We start from the raw sequence: 22,714 nt of genomic DNA on the forward strand, positions 1-22,714 counted from the left end.
GAATTGAAAGGAAAATAAAATCCTTAGCGCCATTTTAAATTAAACGTCGCCAGATGTCGCTCTACGCTCGAGGAGACAAAATAAAGTAAAATGAAGTAAATAATGCAATGCCTCGTGCTTGGCTTTAACACGATTCTTTTATGCTACCCTTCGACATTTCTCTAAGGATGTGCATGAGAAATAGGGCCACTTTAGGAAATGACGAATTCAGTTTGCAGGGACTCGAGAGGCTTTCAAATTTAAACGTATTTTTTACATGGATACGTTTTTAACGGAATTTAGAAAAAAACAAAAATTTTTTTTTTGGATCTATAATTATGATTGTATTAAGCTACTATTCTATCTGCGATGACGATGATGCGAGGCGAGAAGCCTTTATTAGCATCGGCCATTGGAGGGCTTGTTCACTTTTTCACTTTTGCTTTAGTACCTGATAATATATAATATAGTTATATGAAAATAAAAAATAATACACTTGAAATCAGCTAAAGACTTTTTCCATGCAGTTCACTTTCTTTTATTTTTGTTATAGTCTTCTATAGTTTTGAGGAATTTATATCAACAAACAAACAAACACTTTTAACAAAAATTAACTACGTGAAATATGAACATTTGAACAAGTTTTGAGAACAAATCAAATTATTTTATTAAATATTTTGATTTGTGTTTTTTAAGTAGTCACACTACTATATATAAACACAAATCAAAATGTGTGTATGTATTTTTTTTTACGTGAAATATCATAATATCTCATAATATTTAAGCGTATCAATCAACGTACTAAATTTGTACTTTTACAATCATCTCTCAACCGGACTGTATGTAGAAAATCCGCAAAAATGCGGAAGTAGGTATAAGTCGCCTGTAAATCGATCAGTTTTCATTCTGCGTTTTAAGTTGTATAAATAGACAATTCACTGGTTCACATCACTTATTTTAACGTTCATATCAAAAGAAAGTTTATTTCTATAAAACCATGTCAGATAATTATATAATCATATATCTAAAGCTAAAATACATTAATACTAACCAAAACCAAATCTAAAGTCAAAATCGAAAGTCAATTCGCCAATGTCAAAAGTTATGAAAACAAGTCAAATTCACCTCCAGACTTGTAGGATCCTTGTAACACTGCGCCAGGGCCCGCCGCGCCGCGCTTTTTAACCGACTTCAATTTCATAGAAGGAGGAGGTTCTGTATTCGGTTGTGGCAATTTTTTTTTTTTTTTTTTTTTTATGTTTATGAAGTTGTTTTCGATCTCACTGGCATAATAATTTAGCAGTAGTAGTAGTAAAACTCTTTATTGTACAAAAATAAACATAAAACACGAGAAAAACGCATCATTTGTACAAAGGCGAACTTATCCCTTAAGGGATCTCTTCCAGTTAACCTTTGAGCAATTGAGGGAGAGTTGGAGAACGGTAGACATCAAAGCTGTACTAAACGGCATAAAAGAAAATATTTAGTTTCATGTATAGTTATAATATATAATACATATAATACGTTCTATACGATATAATACATATGATAAACTACCTAACCGCACACATATTTTAGTTCCGAAGTTCCGAAGTTCCGTCCGAAAGCCATAGCTTTTTTAAGTTCGCCTTCAGCGATGCGACCGACTGACACTTTCGAAGAGAAGATAATTTAATCTACAAATAAGAGTGCTGGAGTAGATAAACTAATTTTAGATTCAGTTGATGATTATTCTCTCCGATTCCAAATAAATGCTGCCAAAAAGCGTGCATTGGACAGTTCATTTCATACGAGATTATTTTCCAATCTGCCGGATAATCATTTGACCTGGAGCCACATTAAAACTAAAAATTCCATATTCGTATGACATTGAATTGATATTTAGAGGATAGTGGACTACCATTTCTCCATAGAAAAGTAGTCCCCCTTTTCCTCCCTGGATATTAACATAATGGAAAATATTTGTACACAATATATAAAATCCATACTAAATTGTTGCCATGTTTAAGCATTTTGCGTCAAAAATGTTACAGTTACGTAGAAAGTGGCGCCCTCATTTAATTTTACTATTTTATGTCGCACTGTTCATTTCACCCACGCCATTGTAAAATAAGACAAGAAGAATGACAGTGTCTATACAAAATCGCGCTCCTTTCACCTATTCACCTCTCAACTTTCGTTTAATAGATGGCGTTGCGGACCCAAACCAGAGGTTTAAGCGCCGTAATAAATGAATGGAACTGAGACCCGACGCGTTAGTGCCGTCATCTGACAAGCCTAGCCTAAATATTGGAGAAACGCGATTTTGTATAAACATTGTCAGTCTTGTTTTATTCATCCATGCCCACTGTTATACAATATGTAAGTACAGGTATTTATTAGCGCAAGTAATAATAAATCAATATAAAACTAAGATATATTTTTAAGATTCGAATGCCGCGTCTGAAAGAAGTTGTAATCGAGCAGAAAATACGTTTCAGAAAGTTTCGATAACCTTTAAACCAACCTACGCTTTCAGGTCAGCCATTTGCCTTTGATAAACGTCTAATCGCTCAGAAACTAGTGAAAATATAAAAATAAATACGACGCCTATTCTGATATTTAAAATATGATATCAATATGGTTTCGATATCACTGCTTCTTCCCAATTTGGTCAGATAAACCAAATATAGTTCAGTCGTCACTGTGGCAAGCAAACTATGTGTATTGGGAATATTGGGATCCAGAAATAGAAAGAGTAAACTGACGCACATGGGTATTTAATGCGATTACTGGATTTTATAAATTTTATAATATTCATAACTGAATTTTGTTTACGTGGCTGAATCAAATAATACTCCTGTCATTTCACTCTTTTTAAATTTGCACATCCATTATACCCGTTCCTCGTTTTTAAGATTACTGAAAATAAGAAGGCATATCTGACCGTGTTTGTTCGTAATATTTATTATTATTACAAAAACACCCAACACTGCAAGCTTCGTTATATTCGTATATGATCAATAACAAATCAAATTGAGATTTTTTAATTCGAATAGGAGGCCAATTCAGATTTAGCGATTTGTTACGACTTTGAAGATTGCTCACGTTGATTGGTGCATGCAAAACGTAATTAAAGTTTCGCACCAATCACAACGATGAAGTCGTATTAAAACCATAACAAATTAAATCAGAATTGGCCTCTAGACGCCCTGCAGTTGCAGTCGGGCTGAAAATACATTTCAGAAAGTTTCAATAACCTTCGAGCCAAGCTATTACATTCGCTTCAGAGCAATTTGCCTTTGATAGACGTGGCATAAAGTACAGGCTAGTCTCACCACTCTGGACCTACTTACTGCAAATCGATATTTAATTTATATATCCTTTCTTTGCATGATTTTTTTCTTTTTTCCCGAAATGAATATATGTGTCACGTAATTGTTTGCTGCTTCTGGGAAAAATAGTAAAAAAATCTAACATAGATTTTTACTGCGAAATCAGTGTTAGAAGTTGCATTATGCTGATCATAATTATGTAAATATATAATTTTCAGTGAGAAATATATGAAAAATCTTACTACCATCAGCGGCGGTATCATGATCGCATTTTTGTCACTTGTCATGTCATGCATCACTTTCGTGTAATATTTATAAATTCAAAGCACTGCCTAAATTTAAGTAAAAAATCGGAAAATGGATTACTATTGAAAGTTGACAGTCTTAAAACTAAATATCAATCACCTCCAAAAGTACTTTTAATTCATGGGACAATGTTATGATGGAAATTTCCATCACCATGCAAAGAAGGGTTAAAGGTGAAAATATATAGATAGGATATTAGCGGTTTCAAGGCAAGATTAAAGCCCGAAGCAGATTATTTTTAGAGGAAACCCGACGTAACGCCTTTAGTAATAGTAGATTGTTAACCAAGGGATAGATTAAAGCCCGAAGCAGATTATTTTTAGAGGAAACCCGACGTAACGCCTTTAGTAATAGTAGATTGTTAACCAAGGGATAGGCACTCATCTCTGCCGAGGTTGTAATAGTCCGAGGCTGAAATGATGCCTTTCACCCGAGTTAAACACTACTTTTTATTTCGAATACGAGGAACGTAAAATGCATGTGTTGTTTAAAAAACATGACAAGTATATTTTTTTATAGTATTTCTTGAGGATACTTTCAATTAACAATTTAGGCAAAAGTATCGTTATTTATGGAATGGGGAGTTAAATATCAGAATGGAAATTTAATAAGAAATATATTTAAACCCAATTTTCAATTGCTTATCGTAAAAAAATAAAAATAAATCGTACTTAGAACGTAAAATCTAGTGCAGAAACGTATCACTTTTTGTACACCTTTTAGAACAACAATGACCCTCTTTCAGAGCATGAGAAATGTTTTTTTTTATCACACTTGTTCATAATAAACGGTGGTATTTGACATACAGACATTAAGCGGGAGAAATAGCATAATAAATGCCAAGGGATTTTTTTTATTTTGTCACTAAGTCATATGAACTAAAAAGATAAGTCAAACGTTTTCGATTTTGATAGCTTATAACATCGCAAATCACGTCCCCAATACTACAAAATCGGCTGACTTGCTACTTTTCAAATAACCAAACTTGATAGCATATATGTTTATATTTTATTGTATAGTTCGCCTATAAGCCACATTTCACTATTAGTGGCAAAGCCATGAGCTGTGAATAACGGCTGAATAACGCTGTCAGTAGCAAATATTAGTGCTAGTTGGTGGGTATGAATTGGTCCCAAGGGTGGCATAGACTTATCTACACATATCACGTACGCGGCCAAACTGTCGCCCGCGCTGTCAGAGCGTTTAGATAGTTGTGTTGCATGTAACCTTTAAAATGTTATCTAGCTGCAAAAACACAAACGCAGTAGTTCGAAAACCGTGACGAAATGTGCGAGTAAATTTCAGAGTAGAAATATTTTCTGCGCTTATAAAGTTGTTTCGGTATACTTATGCGAGTTATGCCCTTATGCGTTCCCTACAAATTATCAAGTACCATATGATTATTCCGGTTCACTCAAACAGGTGACAGCCTTTCTTTTTCGCTCTTATACCGGCTTATACACGTCTACAAATAGGTTTTATATGTTGATAAAACACTTCTAAAAGCGCTCTTACAAAGCATAAACTTTTCAAAATTAAAAGTAAAGAAGTTGCAGATAATTTTTGCGAAAAATAATAATGTTAGCGTTCCGCATCGAAAAAGGTAAAAGCATTTTACTTGGAGATACCACAATCACGTAAGGCTATTTGTAGGCGGGGTGGATGATTTGTTTATTGTAATTTTTATTCAGAAATATAAATTGGACCGCTTTGTGGGCGTAAAAAGGAAATAAAACGGGGTGCAGAAAGTAATTATCAATTTACGCGATAAAGCAATTTTTGCTCAATTTATTTTGTACGGGAATATTAAAATAATGCTAAGAGCAGACTACGTCTCATTGTCTCTGGTGGTGCAACGAAAATGCAGTAAAAGAGGAAATAATTTCTAAAACCTATTATTACTAATAGCGTAGCATACAGAGAAATACTCGTATTTTATTTTCAATTTTATGTTTTTGTTTTTTAAAGTTTTTAGAGTAAACGAACCAAACTTTTGTTGTTGAAAAAGAGAGTTTATGTACATATTAATGTACATAAACAATTAATAACGATGCGACTCTCTTCTACCCTAACGGGTCGGTTGCACAAAAACCGTCTGTCAACGTTAAAACGTTTGCTAATTTTTATTGTGTGGGTAATTTCATAGTTAACTGCTGATTGCCGTTGATCAGTCCGTCAATTGTGATTGGTGCCACTGGCTCTTATATTTATACATAAGTATGTTATGTAGGTACACATATGTATGTGAGCATTTAAGTACATCTTGAGTAGCCTGTGGCAGTGGCCCCTCTAAAATTTACTGCCCACTAGCAGCTGAGTAGCAGCAGGGCTAACGTTCACCGCAAGCGCCGCATAACGTTAACGGAGTAAGGTTTACATTAATCTCAATGGAGTTTCGTGAAAATAACGTGGAGGTAGGTCTTGCGAAAATGCGATTTAAACAAGTAGGTAATAAATTAATAATAGTTTTGTTAATTCAGTGATGTTAAAGTAAAAATTCCATCAAAATCATTGCAACTACCTCCAGATCCAAATGCAAAAAAATATTGATGCCTCGTGCCGTCGATTCTTAAACAGAGTTTATGACAAGCGGCATTACAGAGAAGTTTTAAAATTATTCGATTTCCACATCTATCATACAATTTACTAAGAAAACATGCCAAAGCAGTATGGGGACGTATAATAAAATGGATGACATACGAAAAAATATTGAAAGGGACCACAAATTCACGATCAATCATTGGCCTTTTAAGTTCACGTACTGCGTACGACCCAAAAGAAATCTCATCGATGCTTGATTTATATAAACCATTTTATGTTGTAACTATCTTCTCGCTGTGTTACTTTTTGTTATTTAACTATTTTGTTCACTGTATGTTATTTTTATGTCTTTTTTCTTTTTGCGTCTGTTTCTGTGATTCTTATCACTTGTTGGTCTCATCGGAATATCAGCACTGGAAGCCACCAACAACATGCTGAGATGAGGCCATTTCATGGCACTTTAATCTTACTCTATGTTTTCTTTTATATTATGAAATGTTTTGATTGTTTGTGCTTACGAATAAAATAATTCTAATTCTAAGTGCCTATAGTATAGACTTAGGTATAGAGGCCTCGTATTTCTATAAAAATCCCTAGATATTTCTCTAAATGACAAAATCACTTCTTTCTTGACTATAATTTACGATAGGTCTGCTCGTTTTTCACTTCTATCGAAAAAGTAATATGTCCGGTTCGGAGGATTGAATCCGTCCTGAGATAGCACTGATTACTTACACTAGATATAGAATTCAAGACGAATGGCGTACACCAGATAATCTAAAAGCCTGCACATAGGCACCCGCCATACCTACCTACTTACTAATTCTATTGTGAGAGCAGCACGGCCGCTAAATTCAGTTTTGTTTCAAGTTTATGTTCTAAGAATAAACATAGACCAATTGTTTTTGTATACAATAATGTTGTGTAATGCCGGTGAATGCCGCAGTTCTTGGCACAGTAATTTATAAGTACTTATATTAAGGGTCTCCGGTTCTCCATACAAACGTAGTTCCGCTCACATTTTAAAACAACTAGCTAGATTGCTCTGAAACTTTGTACTTACAACAAAATAAAGTATATCTATGTCTGTAATTAGTTTATTGGTGGGATCGTGGTCAAACGCCTGCCTAAAATAAAACGGTAGCTTCAGATACCATAGTTAAAAAAATACAGCGAATTTAATTTTTTGTTTAAATGTTTGTTTTATAAACTGGAGCTATATAAACTAATTACAGACCTAGATATACCTCATGTCATTGTATGTGCAAAGTTTCATTACACTCCAACACGTAGTTTTAAAATGAGAGCGGAACTACGTTTGTATAGGAAGGTGCAATTCGGCCGAGCTTGCCGGGGACTCTTAAGAACACCAGCTGTCTGCCTGATATGTTGATGAATATAAAAATAGAATTTTATTTAGCGAAATATTTTTAAGCCCTTGGGATTTTATATTAAACGAAGATTTTTTACAGTGCCAATTCTTTTGGAGGTAGTCTATGGGAACTAGGCTTCAGCAATCAATAACTGGAAAGAAAATACTTGATGATAACACTGTGAAAAGTGTCGCATCAGCCGTGTTGCCGCCCGCGAGCCTCCCGCGTAATCCCACGAATCTTTATATAGCTTAAGCTGGCTCCACACTTTCGGCAAATGCAGTCATTTTTTCGATTCATCGGCATTAATGACAGTTTTGACGAGTTTCAGCAGAAATCTGTCCGAATTCATTTCTTGTAATAAAGATAATTGTCTTTAACTTCTATTTTAAAATATCTTTATCAAGAAATACAGTTGTGAAACTAAGTACAGCCGAAGGCAAAAATATCGATCCAGACAAATGGCTCAAAAAGATGTTAACACGACTTTATTGTCTAAGGTGTAAGGGCGTACACATATTTTTGAAACTTTGGGAATGTATATATATATATTTATGCCCTTGACTGTACAATTACATAGCCTACGCAGTCATAGCTGTGGAGAAGGTTGTGACATGCAGGTTTTCGGGATACTTGTAAAAAACTAGCAGAGAATTAGTAAGTGGATTTCTTGCCAAACACATTTAATGAAGCCAAATAGGTTGCCAAGTTTTATATTGATTTCACGTAATTCAGTCTCGGGTTATTCAAATATTCTGAGAATAATTCCAAGACCACAGATTGAAGAAGAGAAGAGATTGAGATTCTGAGATTATTTTAATTGGTTTGTAATACTTCAATAAGTTACACGTATTCTAAAACCGACAACAGCATATACAGTTTGTGTGCAATTATCCCCTTCTCGAATCGATACCTAAAAGTTTTAGAAGTAGTCTGATTATATAAAACATAACGATAAAACTGTTAGACCAAATTTATTACCTTTAAAAAATGTTATTATTGCGTACAAAACTTTACCTTACAAAAAATTACTCGTATTTTTTATGCATGGTTTAAATTAAATAAAAAAGTGGTAATATAAAATCACTATCGTTGTTATCCCTGTGCTTTAATTTTAATCCTTCGCAATAAAAAAGGTGTCAAGGTTTTCTCGAGGGACTACAGTATAATTTATTTCAAAAAAACCGGACAAGGGCGAGTCGGACTCGCGCACGAAGGCGGCTGCCCTAAGCAGAAACCAAGTATCTCCAAAATTTCCAAAAACTGTTTTTTTTTGGATTTTCGGAATCTTCTCTTTCAGGCGCATCTTTCACTGAAAAAAAAATTGTGAAATAATGTGAATTTTTCAAAATTTTGGCGTTATTAAAATCCAAGTATCTTTTTTTGGCCCTGTATTCTACGCTAAATTCAAGTATCTGTCCCATTTCTACGCTAAAGTCAAGTAACTGAAAAGAGAAACTTGTAATTCATATAGATGACTGAGATACATGATTTTACTGTAAATGTTAGCAACTAAAAATTAATTAATTACAATGGTTAAACGAGTATCTCCTAACATAATCTGTAATATTATAGGGTAGAAACTACTTGCATAGTTATAAAGTAGGTAGATATCTTTTTTATTACATATATAGGAATCAGGCGTTCATTAAGCAGTAAGTACTTTATAAGTAGCTCCACTTCCACTTATATATGCCGTATATACCAAAGATAGTGAATAATTGACCAAAAGGGAAATAATTAATCCAGAAATAATGCCAAAAATTTATTTTTATAAACACACTTATTCATGTCAACTAATGATTTCAAAGAATTTGATTCGTCAAAGTAAATCATTTTAGTCCAATCTATTTGGAGACATGTAGGTATAGGTCTATTAGTCGCAACCGAAAAGATCAATGTCAGTATTCAATACCTATATATTCTTTATTCAAATTGGCCTAACAACAAGCACTTTTAAATTGTCAAGTCACAAGATCCACCCATTACCTTTATTATACCTCTATTCTAGATCTATTGTATTTTCATCTATATTAAAGGGTACATTGTTACAAGTAAAGTAAATTTGTGTGTTAATAATAACATAATTTCATTTAGAACTACGAACATTCTCATATAATTTAACGGCCTCCTAGCCTAGAAGGTACTGACCCTGCCTACAAAGCAAGACCAGGTTGAAATCCCGGTATAGGCAATTATTTGTGTGTTCTTCACGAATACTTATATGTTCCTGATTTATGGATGTTATCTATGTACCTAAGTAGGTATGTATTTATCTATACAAGCTTTGTATTGTCGCCTAATAGCTACCCATGTGAGCTTATCCTCAAATATTGCTTTCTATGGATTCACGAGCTCTCACTACGCATCAGCCTCATTTCTATCAAACACGTCTGTCAAACGGGACTGTAAAAAAAGGAAAGTTCGGGAGCTGAATCCTGCTCCACCCATCCACGAGGACTTGAAACGTGTTTACTAAAGAAATGGGACATCATATCACATAATAATCTTTAGAAATTAATATAATGGATGAAATTGGTAGCAATTAACATGTGTCAGAAGGTCCGAGGATGGCAGTCTTTTTAAAGAAAAATAATCTTTAATACAAAAGTTACTATAATTTTTTGAAGTGATTTTAATCTAACAGGGATTTTTATAACTAACAGACAAGAGAGAAAAAAATATACGATTTTCGGTAGGTTATATTATTAGCTTTCATTTGATACCATTTTTTCAGGGTGGCATGAAAATTGGAAAAGTTAATGAGCGGAGACCCAAATATGTGAAGTATTTAAGAAGCTAAAGTGCTTGCTATTTCAAAGCTAAACTCGAGATACTTGAATTTGCGTAGAATGCTACATATATTTTGGTCCAGTAAACTACGCAGAAAACAATTTTTGCCTGTAAAAAGTTTTATGTACAAAATTGTTAAAAAATAAACTGTATAAGCTTAATTTTATCATGGTATAAAAAGATTTTACACTTTAGACAAATTTTCTAACAAAACTAACGAATTACGTTTTTTTGCTCTCCTCAAAAATTTGTCAAAACTGAGTTACTTGAATTTTGCTTGGGGCAGCAGGGTTCCGTACCAATACGCAGCAAACGGCAAAAAATCACGTTTGTTGTATGGGAGCTCCACTTAAATATTTATTTTATTCTGTTTTTAGTATTTGTTGTTATAGCGGCGACGACAGACAAACAGACAGACAGACATCGGAGTCTTAGTAATAGGGTCCCGTTTTTACCCTTTGGGTACGGAACCCTAACAAGCAGTGTACATGTTTTTAAGGAGTTCGCAACGCCCATGGAGTTGCAGGTGTCCGTAAGCTATGGTGGCCGCTTACCATCAGGCGGCCGTATGCTTGTTTGCTATCAGCGTATTTTAATATAATAAAAATAAAGGTCTGACAAACTATCAACTGTTAAAATACGGCTGTTAAAAACTAGCCATGTAAAGTGTTATGAACTTATGACTTATGAATAAGGTCCACTGACTATCAGTCCGCCGGACGATATCGGCCTGTCAGTTGATCGAAACTGTCAAATTTTTGTTCTAACTGACAGGCCGATATCGTCCGGCGGACTGATAGTCAGTGGGCCCCTTTATACTTTACAAGACTCAATTAGTTAATTTATTACAATATTTATTTTGGTACAAGTTAGTAGTACAAAGTTACAAACGATTAATAAATAATTGAGGATTGTAGTGCGCTTAAAAATAACGCCGTAAAATATTGCGTATTTAACCTTACTTTTATTCTGATGGACAGTTCACTACCTATTAAACTCTGTTTAAATCCAATGTTTTAATAGCACTTAGACAAAATATTGAATATTTAAATCAGAACAAACCGAAATTAAGTGTTGCGGTTCAAACTCGGTTGGTAGCCATCAGTGAATCGAGGAATACGGGAATACTAGCAATGTACACAGATTGCATAACACTAACAGATACAGATCCCGCAGAAATGTACGTTAAATGAAATGATATCTGTAAAAACGCTGTCGAAAAGTAAATGGCAATGGATTCACCCACCGAGCAGAGTAATATTGGCACTCGTGAAATAAAAACGCCAGTAATTCGTTTATCTTTGTACCGTCCAATTACGCAAACAGTTAAATCGTAGTAATCAATAATTATGGTTCACATTTCGATCTTTAAAAAAAAATTTACTCAATTTTTTACTTAAGGTGGTTCGACTAGGTTACCCAAAGCTTAAACCCCGCTAGATGGCGTCACTTTCGCAAATTTTCAGGTTTTATTTTTTTGTGGAATAGTGTTGGTATCTGTATACTTAAAAGTATGTTTAGCGCACTTTTTACATAAATATTGAACTATTATAATAAACATTGAATACTTCATTAGTGCAAAAAACACTTTTAAAGTCGACAGAGTGTTTCTGTCATGCTATTTCCCACTATTACTCACACATGCAAACAGTGTTTCCGTGATGCTTGTAGTAGACAATTTCAAGCAGTGTAAGTATGCTGCAATGGCGTTGCGGTATGTTCGTGGAAATACGTGCAAGAGGATTCGGGTTCGAAACTGGTACGACAGGGGTACTTTTTTTTGTCCTTTTTGTGTAAGTGTATCTTATGTTTCTTATACCTTTTATTCTTCGAATTCTTGTCCGATTCCGATATAACCGAAATATATTTCAGTGATATCGGAAACGGCTCTAACGATTTCGATGAAATTTGCTGTAAGGGGTTCGATCTAGCTAGGTCTTATCTCTGGGAAAACGAGCATTTTTGAGTTTTTACTTATGTTTTCTTTTTCTTCCAGATATTCAGTATTATTAATAAATTAGTTTATAACGTTTTATAAAAATATGTGACGTTTTGAACTAAAAGGTACCACATTGTCGGTTGTCGATTAGGTTGATTTCATTTTGAAGCTTTATGGAAATATGACAACAATAAGTAGGTACCCGTTTGGTTGAAAACGCCACATATATTGAAAACCTGACTTTCACAAATCTCACCTTTTTGGGTTCTTCCAACTCAGAAAGGATGGAGAATACTGACGATTCTTAGTAGCACTAGCCCAAGGAAGTCCAGGTTTGTAAGTGTTAGGTATCAGTTTTTTTTTAAAGGGCTAAATATAGTTCTACAAGTAAAGCAATCCCTTACTGCCCAGCCTCTATAGTATTTTTCAAACTGGAAGGGTACGATGATAGATTTCATCTCCATACAATTTATAACCTAATAATGCCAGATGTTGCAAAATTATATTGAATTGAGATCTATCATCGTACCCTTGCAGTTTGAAATAGTTATTTACGATACAAGTGCGGAAAATTCGAAACGAGTGGCGACAGATTAAAACACGACCGCAGAGAGTGTTTTAAATCGACACGAGTTGCGAATTACCTATTCGCACGTGTATCTTACAACGTTTTACAGTACATATGGCCCTTTAAACTTTCGACATATGCATGAAAAGTGCTCTTTACGCACTAGGGCGAGAAAGTTGCACCATATGTACTATAAAATACTTTTTAGTACATATGGTGCTACATATACGTTACCGCCCTAGTGCGGTAATTAGTACAATACGTGCATATGTCGAAAATGTAAAGGGCCATAATTATGTACTGTAAAACGTTGTACAATACACGTGCGAAAAGGTAATTCGCAACTCGTGTCGATTAAAACACTTCCTTCGGTCGTGTTTCAATTTATCGCCACTCGTTGCCAATTTCCTACTTTTCGCACTTGTATCGTAATGTACTAATAATAAAGTAGTAATTGTAAAATAAAATTAAAACTATTTTATTTTATTTTTTTGGATTCAAGTAGGTACAGTGAGTAACAACATTGCATGGCCTTCTAATTATAACTATTATAGAAAACGGGATATTTATCATGTTTATTTATATTATTTATTTCTCGATATTTTGGCCGGTCTTGCAAGACCAGTCGTTGTGGAGATCCCTGGGGAGGCCTATGTCCAGCAGTGGATGTCTTGTTGGTGTAGATGGATTCACACAACAAATGAAATAACATTTTTTCATATTTGTTATCCGTAGTTGTCCCTGTACCTGAAAGAAAAATAATATCATGATAGCACAAAATCTCTAATGTTATAGGAAGAAAGATGATGCAACAAATTACCTAGTAATAATTGTGTTTTTCATTCATAGACAAAATTCCATAATTTTCATCCCCAGGAAATGTTTTATTTTACTTTATTGCAGTGAGGATGTCCTGATTTTTTCTGGCTAATGAAGGAAAACATTATATTTCCAAGAATGCCTCTTCATTTTGCACAATACCTAAAAAAACCTAGAGTTAGTGACACATTGACTATTCGGCAACCAAAACAGTAATAATTACATTATATAGGTGTTGTTCACTGCTTATATCTACCATTACGGAAGAAGTGAGAATTATTTTCTAAAAAGATCGGCACGAGAAAATTACAATGTACAATGAAGGAATGAAACTGTACCTACCTTACGAAACTTCACCATCATGAATTCCGCTTCAATTGAGTCTGAATTTTTCTGGATTTTCGCGGACCAGAACACCGATGATTTTTGTAACTTGATTTAGACGTTGCTATCATTTTCAATTTATACAAACAAATTGACACAATAAACATGACCCTATGTGTCAGTGTCAACACTGTCAAATAAAAATGCACTAAACATGACGGCACTGCAAATCCTGCCAGGTCGGCCAGGCAACGTCGCCAACGTCATAGAGTGGCAACGCCGCACGCAACGTATTTGTACACGACATTTGTGACACACACATACGTAAAATTGATGAAAAAATTACGTTGATTTATGTATGATTTCTGTATGAAACAAAGTTTTTCTATTAATTTAGCGCAAACGAATATTCGAAAGTAGATAAATGAGCAAATATTTGTGTAGTAATAGTGTGTAGTGCCTTAATTAAAGCAGATTGAATTTTGTATGAAAATCGAACCACCTTAAGTAACAACGCCCAAATTAAACCGCAAAACTTCAGAACTTGAACTTATTTTTCGTTAAAAAAGCCATTTTCATTTAAGCATGGCATATCTGCTATTTAATAATCTCCACAATGGAATGTGAACTTGGCTTGAAATTACGGCCCGAAAATAAGGGGAGGCGACGATGCTAAATGTACTACACATTCACACACTCGATCGTCGTAGAGACTTATTGGAATCGAAAGATTAGATGATAGGAAAAAAAAAATGTTATATAATGTTTTCTTTTTTAGCGAGCAGGAAAGCGTCTACAGATTTTTAAAAAAGTTAAAAAATCAACAAATGCAGTTACTCGAACGCGTCAGATATTGGTACTGTCTGTCGCGCAACATGTCTCTGATAATAAGGGTATGTTATATGTTAATCTGCCGGTTTACATAGGCAGGGTGGTCATACGGAGGGGTAGAAAATTTGGTAAAAAAAAATATTCGAGCGCGTCAGATATTCAAAGGGGATGTTAAGTGGACCGTACAAAAGTGTCTATTTCAATAATCTGACGACTTAAGTGATCCGTTAGCAAACGTCATCTTGAAATACTCGAGCGTGTCAGATTATTATATAGAAATGCTCAGATTAAAGTTTCAGTTGTGTGAATCCTTAATCTAACAATAATGTGGAGCAGTATCCTTATTCTGACGATTTGAAAAAAAAAAACATTTGTCAAGAATTTGAAGAATTCCTGTTGTATATATATTTTATTTATAAACTTTTTTGTGCTTAAAAAACAGCGTAGAATGCCATCAAGTAAACCAAAATCGACCAATAGGTTCAAGAGATATCACAGTTTGAAGATTTGTGAAGAAATGTTTAGTAACATTAGCATTACTTAATAAAATCTCAACTATTCGATTTTTAACTGTCTAACATTACAAAACCGCGTTGAATCCTTATTCTAGCCTAGACTCAGCCTCCATATCAGTTACAGGAAATAATTATTACACTTATAGTAAGGGAGCACAAGAGGGGATTTTGGGATTTACTCGAGCGCGACAGATTAACATAAACTTTGCATTCTACTAATAACAATACTTAATATAGTTGTTTTGTAAATAGCGTATTTTTAAAATAAAGGCAACGGAGGGCTATATGGGTACGGTGCGAGAGAGAGAACGAAAGGAAAACAAGGAAAGAAAAAAATATTGCCAGAACTAAAAACTTAAATTACAATTAAATTAAATTTTAAATTTTTACATTTAGGTACTTAAAATTAAACTTTTACATCCGTAAGCTTTACTTAACCTAGAAAATATCTATAAGTGTGCTTAATTTACAAATAGGAGCCAGAGATAGCTAAAAAGTGAAAGGGAAAAATAGCTGGGTGCACTAAACTTCATAAATGATTTTTGACACTTCTGCTTGCTCAAATCGGCAAATTTTTTATTTAGTTATTCTTGCATTATATCCTTCAAAATAAAAAAAAAATGGAACTGTGACCCTGCCGCTCGCGTACGGATCGCAAAAATCGTCAGATTATTGAACTGGGCACTATTTAACAAGTAATTAATCCATCATATCTTAATTTCGAATGTGGCGATTTTTTTTTACTTTTCTGATAGGCTGTCCTGGGGCCCGTTTACCAAAGGCTTGTAGCTTGTAGTACAAGTGGAAGTTCCTTTTTGACAGCTTCTGTTAGAAAGGGAATTCCACTTGTTCTAAGTAATGTAAGCATACTTAGTGGAGGTACTGAACAGGATGCAAGGTATACCCCATATCTTAATCTGACGCGCTCAAGTGACTCAAAAAATTCCCTCTTGGGCTCCCCAACCATAATGAAGAAAAGTTTCAGCCGACAATGGCGGATTCGTGGGATTGGCGTATTGATAATATAAATTTCCTTAAAGTTTCCTATTAAAATGACCCCAGGCCTGTTATTCCCAATGCTTAATAACCCATTTTTATTTTATGATGTTAAAATTACGCGAAACTTCTTAAAAAATGACTGCTCGGAAAGCTTGTAGAATTCAAATACGCTTAAGGCCCAGTAAGTTCGTGTTCTTCTTTCACTCACTGAGCGTAAGCGTAAGCAAGATGGAAGTGCGCGCCCGTTGAGCTTGTAAAAATACCTACTATACCTACGTTTATATTAGTTCGATTGAGATCGCCTCGATAAAGTTTAGGAATATCCAAGAAGCGAGTCGCTGAGCCCTTATTGTGAACCGACTGAAACTCATTACTCGTCTGTATTGTCGCTAAGGACGCTAAGGCGAGCACAATGTGCGCTTCTCGTTTGAGAAACTTGCTTATTAAAAAATAAATTCTCGGATCCTACCCGCTTGTTTCTATTGGAATTCCGATATCTGCATTGCATTAAGGATCCGAACGAAACAAAACCTATACGGATATGATGGTTGTAGTTGTCTACGTGAGAGCGAGATAATGACAGTTTGTTTCTATCAATCTCGCCAGTCTTCACCGAGACCACGGGGACAACGCCGTCCTCGAAACGTCGGAGGTAAATTTAAAACTTATTTTACGCGATTAAGTTCCGTCGTTGTGAATAATAATGAGTATGCTACTCATCAATTATTCATTTAAGTACGAATGTCGCTCCTTCGCCGTCTCAGGCAGTAATATATAAGCTAACCGTGATGGTTTGTAGCTTGAAACTCTCGTAGCGCTACGCCGTAGACCATAGCCTGATATTACAGAATGGAAATTTTGTAGCTGTAGAATTCTGTAGAATTGAGCGCTGGTGGCCTAGCGGTAAGAGCGTGCGACTTGCAATCCGGAGGTCGCGGGTTCAAACCACGGCTCGTACCAATGAGTTTTACGGAACTTATGTACGAAATATCATTTGATATTTACCAGTCGCTTTTCGGTGAAGGAAAACATCGTGAGGAAACCGGACTAATCCCAACAAGGCCTAGTTTCCACTCTGGGTTGGAAGGTCAGATAGCAGTCGCTTTCGTAAAAACTAGTGCCTACGCCAATTCTTGGGATTAGTTGCCAAGCGGACCCCAGGCTCTCATGAGCCGTGGCAAAATGCCGGGACAACGCGAGGAAGATGATGATGATGATAGCTGTAGAATTCTTTGCTAGCTTTTACTTTACTATCTTTAGGGTTCCGTACCCAAAGGGTAAAAACGGGACCCTATTACTAAGACCCCCCTGTCCGTCCGTCTGTCTGTCCGTCTGTCACCAGGCTGGGCTGTGTCTCATGAACCGTCATAGCTAGACAGTTGAAATTTTCACAGATGATATATTTCTGTTGCCGCTATAACAACAAATAGATGAATATGACAAATTGCCGCAATACATAGGCAAAATCATCGAGACCTAACGAAATTGGATATATGTATAGCGAACCCACTCGTGCTCCGGTTTACGTATCATCTTATCTTTCAAGATCCATTTATCTTTTCCTTGGTTTCCCTTCCTTGTCCACAACTATAGGCAAGAAATCAAACAAGAGATTAATAGTAGATTGTGTTACAAGGTAGCAAAATGACATTGACATTGACATTGATGAATTTTGCTACCATGTGACACATACTGCTTTTCACATCACCTATGAGGTAATTATGATGTTACAAATATTATTTAAGCTAAAAAAATAATGTGCAAAAAAATGAAAAAATAGTGTCCTAGAACAGAAAAGTGTTACTTTGATCCCTCCTAGCAGGGAAGAAAAGTGCCACTTTGATCCCTCCTAGCAGGGAAGAAAAACCCGTTTTTCGAATTGGTGATGTGAAATAGCTATATTCAGTTTCCCTGTACGCGTGGTAAAAGGATAAGTACCTATTGCGTGTTTTCGATGTCAGGGTTTGTGCGAGTTTCAACTCTATTGAACCAAAATGTGTTTAAAATAGAAGCGACTTACAGAAAGATTGAAACATGACAAATCGATATAAATGTAATCTCGTTTTTACATCAGTAACAGCGCGTCTCGCTCGAATTTTTATACAGTGGTGCGTACGGAATGTGATGTCAAATGATGCTCCTTTGCGCAAATTAGATCAGAGTGCCTACGGCGAACCACGTTCGACGCGTTGCCTCCCTGTCACACTTACGTACGAATTTATAAGTGCGACAGAGAGGCAACACGTCGCACGTAGGCCCTCAGTTTGTAATGTAAACATCGAATTCCACTCCAGTCGATTGCCTGACAGTACTCATAAATAAATTTGTATTCTGTTCTTTGATATTTTTAAGGTCAGTTCTTGCATTAAACTCTGTGCCTTTCTGCTTCAGGAGTCCTTAAAGAGTACCTACAGTCGCCATCAAAATTATCGGAGCGGCCGAGGTGTTCAAAAATATCTGCACACGCAGTCTAGAGCCTTGACAATAGTGTTCAGATATTTGTAAGCACCTTGGCCGGTCCGATATATCTGATGGCGACTTTACATAACAGTAGTAGTGAGTGACAGATTTTAATTACGGACGGAGTTTTAACTAATTTCGTTTTTTAATTATTTTGATATGAAAGTCCAATTATTGTACTCGTAAAATAAATCCTAAATGGTTTTACAATGAAAACCGTGACTTTACAACTTGATATACGACAAGGCCAAGAAAGCATATTATGAAAGAAAGGAATAGATTCTTTTCATCACAGGTCATATCATTTAACCCTTTAACGGGCATAAGGGTGTCAGAAATTACGCTAAACTGAGCCTTATCACTCTGAAATAAAGTTCAAAACCATTGTGGCTAATATATGCCTTTTGCCTTACTGGTCTGTCGTTTTCATCCATCTATATGACTTGGTTGGATTGTAAGATTTGTAAGTATAGTTCTGCGACTAATCTCAGGCGATTGGTAAAGACGTTATTGCGTGGTGACTTTCTAGTAGAAAGTAGTAGGTAGCTGAGTTATAGGACTAAAACTAGTTTAGTTTTAGTTTAGGTTAGTAGTAGTAGTTTAGTTTAGTAGTTGACGCGGCGCATGGCCGTCGTGAACGCTGCTCTCACTGTTACTGTTAGTGCTTTTGAGAAAGGAGACCTAGGCTCTCCGAAACATGTCGCGCGAGTGACTAAAAAACACGTGAGTTTAATCCGTAAAATTAGTTTACACTACTTACTTAATATAATTCAAATCAACTTCATGTGGACCTTGACCATAATAACTTCTTACCAATCGCTTTAGTTAAACTGCCTTAGGTATTAGTTGAATCTAAGGCGTAATTTTCTCGAGAGCAATCTCACGCAGATAATGAAAGCGGTGTGTAAGAGCGAAAGACCCTATTCAATTCCTTCTCATACAAAATGTATGAGTGTCGATTCAGCCGTGATGAATTGCACGTTTATGTTTTACGCTGATGTATCTAGATCTACGTGGATAGAACATTCCAGGTCAATATCACGGCGTTTCTAATGCTTTATTTCTTCGGACACATTTTCGGTTAAGTGTCCGTATTACAATTTGATGATATTTCCAGTTGTTTGATAGTAGTCAGAAACTCTTCAAAAAAATCAAAATGTCATAACAATTCGTTAAAAATGATGTCCCAAGAAATTAGGGGGCTGACTTTAACCGCCCAAAATACTTGCAAATAGTGGTCCAATAGAATCCAAATTCTTCTAGCAAATTAGAAAAGAAAGATTATTTATGATAATTTTATTTTAACCTCTCGTCTGTACATTTTTAGGCCCTTTTTGTATTTTTTTCGAGTGACTTTTTTTACACAACCGAGGCTTGATCCCACGACTTTTTGACCCTCATGCTACACGTTAATTCCATTTGCCTGCCAAGTTCTTGAGAGGAAATATGAGCTACCAGTCTGACCATACAAAAGGATCAGCATCAATGACTGAAAATATACTAGACTAGTTAACCTATCCATTAACACTATAAAAGAAAACAACGTTACGTCTATGTAAAACATCTTGCATATGGCAACTATTCGGGTCGTCGCGCCACAGCAGTAAGTAAGTAAGTATATGGCAACTATTGAGTCACCTTGACATCTCTTTTGTATGAAAACAGTAAATGTTGCCATGATAACAAATTTAGTTCCATTTCTACTCTTTTTTGCCAAGCTGTACCCCTAAACCAGGCGTGGCTCACCGCGATTTCGTCTCGTCGCTACAAGTAAATGCGGCCCCACGCGGCCAGCACCAATTTTGGTGTCTAGCCATCCATAGTAATTGCCGCGCACCGCTACGGAACGGAAGCGTGCTCGCGCTTGCGCCACCTTGCGGTCATATCTGTCGTAATAGACGCGTTTTGTTAGAGTGAACCTTCTGTACATAGTACTATTATTTATTCTGTGACTAACTAAGAAAATTTAAGCTTGTACTTTGGGTACTACTAAACGACGATGTACAAATAAATGCCCTTAGCGGGACTCGAACCCAGGAACTTCGTAGACAGGGTCACTATTACAGACTAGACTAGAAGGCCGTTAATTTCGATGCGAAAATCATTCATAATCGGCACAACAAAAGTTTTTCAATGGACCGAAAACGCTCACGTTTCCCCTTAAGATGACCTCCGATAAGTTTTTATTCCCGATTTGACCGACCTTTTGACTCTGCAGTGACCCTATTTATTTATGTATTAATTGGGGAGTCGGATGTCGCTACTTCGTCCAATGAGGAATATTTATATACCTACTGTAAAAATAAGGATACGCATATTTATATGAGCACCTTATTGGTCCTCATAACAATAAATACAAATGTGTTAGGCTTATTTATGTTAAATACCATACGTAAAAGCCTAAGCTTTAAAATCCAACATGATCCCAATTTGTTCCGTTGACTACCTAACAAAATACGGCTTAATTAAGAACCGCTGAATGAAAACTTCATCTGTGGCTCCCATGAATAAACACAACCGAAAAATTACTTTCATAATGAAGAAAAAACTTCAGTTGTTGAGCGCTATTGAGCTAAAGTAATTATATCGAAAAAGGAAAGTTACACAATCTACAAAGAGACGTGGGGTGGGCGGAAAGTTCTAATAAGCACCATGTTTCTGCTATATCTAGAACTGATGGATGGCTATTACAAACAAGAGTATTCTCGTGAAAAATAGTGCGGACGTCAACGATCAGCTGCAAAATAACATTCAGAAGAGGTTATAAACGACCATTATGCACCTAATGCTCGTAGTTATAAGGTTCACAATAAGAGCGAGGTAAGGTTTTACGAGCGTCAAGTAATGACCCCAGCAATACAAGCGCAGACTTCATAAAATTCAGATAAGTAAGCCTCCCCTGCATATCACACAAAAGCGTCACATCTGTGCAATGAAAAGCGTCAGAACTTGCTGAAAAGCTTACCTGATCTCGGCTCGTACGGCATCTTCCAGCTTCAACTTGTCATACACACACCCGCATTGCACGCACAACACTCACAGCACTTCGATCACCGATTGAGGTTAGTTGTCAGTTGTTTTGCACCATCACGGTTTCGTTTCGGGGAAACGGGACGGCGCGGCGAAACGTGCGACCGCGACGTGGGTCACTTACGTCTGCCGTCGGAGGCGGCGCGCGCCGCCAGCGCTCCCGGTCGCCATGGTTACGGTCCCGGGCTATCTGCTCTCGGTCTCTTTCTCGAACAAAAACAAAAATAGCAAATTAATTGCGTAATCGTGTGTAGTCTTTTTGTGGTGTGTTGGCTTCGTGATCAGGTACGATAGGCTTAGTTTCAAACGCATCTGTGTGTAGCATGAAAGGTTTTTTTTTAGTTAGTTACCTAATTGGAATTACGTAACGAGATTGTTTGCATGTGTCACAACTGACTCGCAGCACGAAGTAGGTTAAATGGTGGATTCAGGAAATCGGGCCAAGCGGGCTTCAGGGATCGCTGTGTGGGAAAATTTAGTATTCATTTGTTTGTTGTCAAGCCTAGCAGAATTACTAATGGCTGTCATAGTCATACGAGTATAAATCAAGCTTGCAAGTGTCAAGCCGTAGTAACGGCCACAAGAACGGCAACAATAACCTTTACTGTCGTACCATAGAGGCTATTGATATAGTTATACATTGAGGAAGTTAGGTACATACATGTGGCTATTGTCCCTACATCCACATCTGTAGATGTATAGACGGTAGTAGTAGATGGTTACGAAACCCTTTTATTATATTCTTCTACTTATATCTGTCAATGAACTAGTTAATTAACAGTAAGATAAGTTAACAGTGATAACTAAATCAACTTCATTTGAGTTGTAGCGCTGAAGTCTATTGATTGTCTATAGGATCATAAGAAGACTGCTTAGCAGTGATCTTATGAATATAGTACTACAATACAACTGTTGGGAATCTG

General features: G+C 35.9%; 1 protein-coding gene across 3 annotated transcripts in view; it reads right to left on the minus strand.

Moving 5' to 3' along the window:
- LOC134746625 (serine-rich adhesin for platelets) overlaps positions 1-22,062 on the minus strand; it is a 306,716-nt gene extending 284,654 nt beyond the window's left edge. For 2 of the 3 annotated variants that reach the window (XM_063681060.1, XM_063681059.1), the window contains exon 1: positions 21,727-22,062. In XM_063681060.1, coding sequence (XP_063537130.1) covers positions 21,727-21,748 — 22 coding nt within the window. In that variant the 5' untranslated portion in view covers positions 21,749-22,062. The remainder of the gene's footprint in view (positions 1-21,726) is intronic. The other variant, XM_063681062.1, reaches the window with a different exon arrangement.
- Between the last annotated feature and the right edge of the window lie 652 nt (positions 22,063-22,714).

This window comes from Cydia strobilella, chromosome 13 (genome assembly GCF_947568885.1).
Source record: "Cydia strobilella chromosome 13, ilCydStro3.1, whole genome shotgun sequence".
In the NCBI taxonomy this organism is placed as follows: Eukaryota; Metazoa; Arthropoda; class Insecta; order Lepidoptera; family Tortricidae; genus Cydia; species Cydia strobilella.